This window comes from Aquarana catesbeiana, linkage group LG01 (assembly GCF_042186555.1).
Source record: "Aquarana catesbeiana isolate 2022-GZ linkage group LG01, ASM4218655v1, whole genome shotgun sequence".
Classification (NCBI taxonomy): Eukaryota; Metazoa; Chordata; class Amphibia; order Anura; family Ranidae; genus Aquarana; species Aquarana catesbeiana.
Window position 1 is genome coordinate 626,784,020 of NC_133324.1, and position 6,000 is coordinate 626,790,019.

A 6,000-nucleotide genomic window follows, 5' to 3' on the forward strand; every position below is an offset into this window, starting at 1 on the left:
GGCACTTCAAAACCAAGGATGTAGTATCAAACGTTCTAGAGATGAAGGCAGCCTTCCAGGCCCTCTTAGCATTCAGTTCACTCCTGAGAGGGAAACAAGTCCTCATTCGAATGGACAACCGAGTGGCTGTAGCCTACATCAACAGGTAGGGGGGTAACAAGAGCATCTCCATGATGCGGGAGGCCGGTCCGATAATGCGTTGGGCCCAACTGAACTTGTGGGATCTGAGGGTGGCCTACATTCCGGGCGTTCAAAATCTCCTGGCGGACTCTCTCAGCAGAACATTCGTTTCCAACAACGAGTGGTGTCTAAGCCCACAAGCATTTGCCCTTATATGCCAGACATGGGGTCATCCAGACATAGACCTTGCAGCGACGCCGGAGAACAAGAAATGTCAGAGATTTCTGTCAAGGAACCCCTTCTCCTCAGCGGAGGGATCAGATTGTCTCCAACACCCCTGGAACTTTCGCCTAGGCTACATTTTCCCACCAACTCCACTGATAGCCAAGTTCCTTCTGAGGCTCAAACATTCAGCGGCTCTAGTACTGGCTGTGATTCCCTTCTGGCCACGGAGGCCTTGGTTCACCACCCTCCTGCAGCTAAGCACAACGGATCCACTTCCGCTCCCGGTGACAACGGATCTGCTAACCCAAGGTCAGCTCCTCCATCCGAACCCGGAGAAATTACACCTAATGGCCTGGAGACTGAAAGGTCTAGGTTCCTAGTCCAGGGCTGCTCTCAAAGGGTAGTCGATACACTGCTCCAAGCTAGGAAACTCTCCACAAACAACACCTACAGGAGAATCTGGGGAAAGTTCTCTTCCTTTGCCCAGGAACAAGGTTGGGACCCTTCTTCCCCATCAGCAGTTCAAGTGCTTGAATTCCTCCAGTCAGGTCTGGACAAAGGCCTTAGGTCCAACACCCTAAAGGTTCAGGTGTCTGCCATCTCCGCTTTGACAGGGGTTAAGTGGGCCCTTAACCCTCTGGTGGTCCAATTTCAGAAAGCCTGCCTGAAGCTGAGGCCTCCTAGAAAGCCCTCGTTTCCAACATGGGACTTATCAACTGTCCTAGAGACCCTATCCGGAGAGCCATTCTTCCCACTCGAAACCATCTCCCTCTGGGACCTGACTCTGAAGGTATCATTTCTAATTGCGATCACATCGGCAAAGAGGGTCTCAGAAATGCAAGCTCTACTGATCAAGGAACCATATCTGATGATTTACCCAGACAGGCTAACCCTGAAGCCTTCAGACAGATTCATCCCAAAGGTCTCCTCCTCGTTCCACTTTAACCAGGAGATTGACCTCCCGGCCTTGGTCACGGATCAGGGTGTTCCCCATCCTTTGGATGTCAAAGGCAACATTCTGCAATACCTCTCTGTAACCAAGCCTTTCAGAAAATGTGAAAACCTTCTAGTCATTCCACATGGGTTCAGGAAGGGCCAGGCAGCTTCTGCCCGTATCATCGCCTCATGGCTCGTGAAAGCCATCAAGAAGGCCTACTCCTTAAGCACCTCGCAAATTCCGGAAGGTTTAAGGGCGCATTCCACCAGGGCAATGGTGACTTCATGGGCAGCTTACTGCAGAGTCTCAATGGAAACCATTTGTAGAGCGGCCACCTGGTCTTCCAGAAACACCTTCGTTTCCCATTATAAAATAGACGCTGCACGTTTAGCAGCAGTTGAATTCAGGAGGGCCGTTATACAGGCCAATTCTTCTGTTTCTTGTCAATAAATTTATTTTGCATTTCCCACCCAGTTTGGCGAGTTACTCCCCAACGTGTATGCTGCCATGATGCGACAGGAAAACGGAAAATTGTATACTCACCTTTCCGTAATTTTCCTTTCCTGTCGCATCTTCATGGCAGCATACAATCACCCACCCTTCTGAGGTGACATGTGTATATATATATATACAGAGAATACTGGGATGGGTGTCTACTCTCTAATTTATAGCTATGTGGTCCTATCAGGTTGTGGAGGCGGAGTCACAACCCAACGTGTATGCTGCCATAAAGATGCGACAGGAAAGGAAAATTACGGAAAGGTGAGTATACAATTTTCCATTTTTTACAATGTAAAGACAGACACATAACTTTTAGCACAGGTTTCCTCTGAAGTCAAAGTTGAAAAAAAAAAAGCAAAATAAGCATTTTACAATACATATATCAGCATACATTGTAAAACCCGGAATTATAACACAATGAAAAAATATTTAAAAAAAGCTATTCCAGCAATAATTCCATATGCTGTGAAATCTTGAAATATGCTGTATAATCTTGTGAAATAGCTGATTGAGTTACATAAGAATGTGCACCCCGCACCATTTTTTTTTCTGCTTTACAATAGGATAGTTAACTGCAGATGTACTCCTTTGCTCAGCCCTTAAAGTAGTATTAAACCAAAAAGAAAACATTTATGATATTGCAGCTTACTAATTCTAATGCCCCGTACACACGGTCGGACATTGATCGGACATTCCGACAACAAAATCCATGGATTTTTTTCCGACAGATGTTGGCTCAAACTTGTCTTGCATACACACGGTCACACAAAGTTGTCGGAAAATCCGATCGTTCTGAACGCGGTGACGTAAAACACGTACGTCGGGACTATAAACGGGGCAGTAGCCAATAGCTTTCGTCTCTTAATTTATTCTGAGCATGCGTGGCACTTTGTGCGTCGGATTTGTGTACACACGATCGGAAATTCCGAAAACAGATTTTGTTGTCGCAAAATTTTATAGCCTGCTCTCAAACTTTGTGTGTCGGAAATTCCGATGGAAAATGTGTGATGGAGCCTACACGCGGTCGGAATTTCTGACAACAAGGTCCTATCACACATTTTCCATCGGAAAATCCTATCGTGTATACAGGGCATAAGATGTGATGGCTGTATTCGTTTTCTTTTTTAGGCTTTCTTTCTTCTATTTTTATCTGAAGATCCAGCCAGTAAGTCTGTTGTTTTTCAAAAGAAGAAGCTCTCCTCCAGATGTAGCAGTTTACAGGGATGAGACAAACCATTTACCACTGACAGAGGTGCTTACAATGAACAGCTTTTATTTATTCATGTAAAACCTTTATCCCAAAAGGAAAAAAAACAGTTTACTGTGACTAATTATAAAGTGTGAGCTGGAGTTTGCCCCCAATGTGTTAGTGTATCTAAATCTGCTAGTACATTTAACACTCCCTTTCCCTTCAGACTGACAATGCTGCTGTCTGCAGTGCCCCTGTGCTCCTTCATTCAGACTGAGTGCACTCTAATACAGGATGTGCTTTACTGACCAGTTAACCAGGTGAAAACAGACGTATGCCAAACAAAATAAAAAATAAGGCAACCACCACATCTAATGATTGGCAAGCTGTAATATATTGCATATTTTAGTTTGGGGTATAATATTGCATTAATCATATTTAATGCCTATAAAGATTTCTGTTTTATTCATTCTATTCTAATGCTGCGTACACACGGTCGGACTTTACGACAGACTTTCTGAATGAACGGACTTGCCTACACACGATCAACCAAAGTCCGACAGATTCGTACTGCCACGTACACACGAGCGAGCTTTACGGCAGACTTGGTCCGGCGGACTTTTCGACGGACTTTACAACGGACTTTCCGAATGAACGGACTTGCCTACACTCGATCAACCAAAGTCCGACGGATTCGTACGTGATGACGTACGACTGGACTAAAACAAGGAAGTTCATAGCCAGTAGCCAATAGCTGCCCTAGCGTCGTTTTTTGTCCGTCAGACTAGCATACAGACGAGCGGACTTGTCGACCGGACTGGAGTTCGTCGGATAGATTTGAAACATGTTTCAAATCTAAGTCCGTCAAACTTTTGAGAAAACAAAGTCCGCTGGAGCCCACACACGATCGAATTGTCCGACGAAATACGGTACGCCGGACCAAGTATGCCGTAAAGTCCGGTCGTGTGTACGCGGCATTATTTGCGTTCTAGGTTTTTTTCTTTTTTTACTGTCTACTGCAGAAAACAAAAAGAAACAAAAAAAAAGAAAACACTGAAAACTAACTGCAGCCTGAAACTGTGTCCAACTTTGTATATAATTCCTATAGGCACAAATACAGCATCGGGAGTTTAAATGAAATATGTAGAATCTGTTTAAAAACAGTAAAACACAAAAAATAATGCCAACATTTGTGTGGATAATCTGATCAATAAAAAAGACCTGTATAGATCAACCAGTTCTTTGCTTTTTTTAAAAGAACAAGAATTAATACAGATTAAAAAAAAAGTAAGATGATAATGCATTACTAACCTAATAAAAAAATGGAAAAGATGAAAAATGGTGAGATGTAAAAACGTTTCAGCTGTTTATACTGAGTCAGTTTGGCAAAGGAAATAAAATTAAAAAATATAACTTTCAAAGAGATTTTCAAGAACTAAAATTTCCTGTTTGATTAGATGTTTGATCGGGATGGGAGGGTCCTAGATCCAACAGCAAAGCTGCAAACATAAGTGAAAGCTCCATCTACCTGTGGCTTACATAAAGTGTCTACAGCCCAGTGAAATACAACGGTTACAGTATAGAAATATTGCTTTTTATAGTCACATAACTGCAAATGTAACCAATAATTAGTAGCTTTCCCACTATGCTGTTTTTTTTTTTTGTACATCCCATATACAAGTTGGATGCACCAGTTTCAAGACAAAAAATTGTGAAATAGCAGGATTTACTTGCTACTTTGCTTCATGTATAAGAGTGTTTCACCTTTTTTAAGATTTTAGGGTTCAGATTGTGCCTTTTACTAACGGCGAACAGATTTGTGCATGTACAGTACCTTTTAAGGCGCATCATAATGGTAACATTGCAAATCTTATTGGTTGCCATAAGTATTGCTGTCAATCCTTTTCCTCCCATTTTAATCAATGAAATCTAGTTTTATGACAGCAAATAAATCATTATTCAAGAAATGAAAGCCAAAAAATACTCACCGATGAGGCAAAATAGATCCCAACAACACATGATACGACAGTGAAAAAATTCATTATTTTTCCTCCTGTTAGGCAAAATAAATTACATTTTGCAAATGTGACATTTTTAGTGTAACTGCAATAGTAAAAGTTATTTCTAAAGCAAACATATTCATATACGCATTGATTTTGGTGATGGCAGACAAATATTTAACACTGAGTTCTATGAATTAAAATCATCAGGCAATAAAAATGGTAATGGAAATAAATATTTTTTCATTAGATTTATATAATATATCTGTTATCAGATCACTTTAAAAGTACCTATTTTATGATAGAAATTTCAAAATGTATTTCATGTGCCACATATTAGGGAGACTATAGGGAGACTAAAGCAGGAGAATCGCCAACTTATCACTAAACAAGTGAATAGACTTGTCTGATCTGCAAAGAATCACACGATTTATCAATTCAAGCATTTATGAGTCATGAGCTATATGATTTTTTGCATTCTGGGAAAATATTCACACATGTATTTAGAAGAATTAAAACGTTTGCGATGTGCCTGCTTTTCAAACTGATTTGCTTATCTATACTGATTATGCCAAAAATAAAATCTGTGCAATATGCAGTAGAGATCTTAAGCCTACTGTACTTCGTGTATAGCATTTAAATATATATAACAAAAAAAATCATACCTCAGTGAGAACCTACAGTATATCCAGGCTGCTCGAGAGAGCAGTACAAACAATAATGCAGGCAGTCAGGATCTCAAACATTTAGGGTAAGACAAGAAAAACCTTCCAAATCCCTTTCTCTTTATGATTGTTCTGTGACTGGAAGCTGATTGAAGCCCACTGAAGTTGAAATTGTGCTGGCCTGTCATACCATGTTTGCAGAGCAAATAGCATTGTCACAGACAAATGCTCCTACTAGAAAGATTGATGGCTACATTTCTGGCAACATTCTTTTAACCTATGAAAGGCTACAAATAAGACCCTGAATTAGAAAAAGCTAAAGCTTCACATGAATAACATTTACAGCCACCCTGTCAGATTTTT

The 6,000-nt window shown here is 41.0% G+C and overlaps 1 protein-coding gene across 1 annotated transcript in view; it reads right to left on the bottom strand.

Annotated features, from left to right (window-relative positions):
• The window catches only part of SPARCL1 (SPARC like 1), a 74,351-nt gene extending 68,580 nt beyond the window's left edge, over positions 1–5,771 (bottom strand). The window contains exons 1-2 of the mRNA XM_073600787.1: positions 5,638–5,771; positions 4,961–5,025 (exon numbers count right to left, since the gene is read on the bottom strand). Of these exons, the coding sequence (XP_073456888.1) occupies positions 4,961–5,014 (54 nt within the window). The 5' untranslated portion in view covers positions 5,015–5,025; positions 5,638–5,771. The remainder of the gene's footprint in view (positions 1–4,960; positions 5,026–5,637) is intronic.
• Positions 5,772–6,000: the final 229 nt, after the last annotated feature.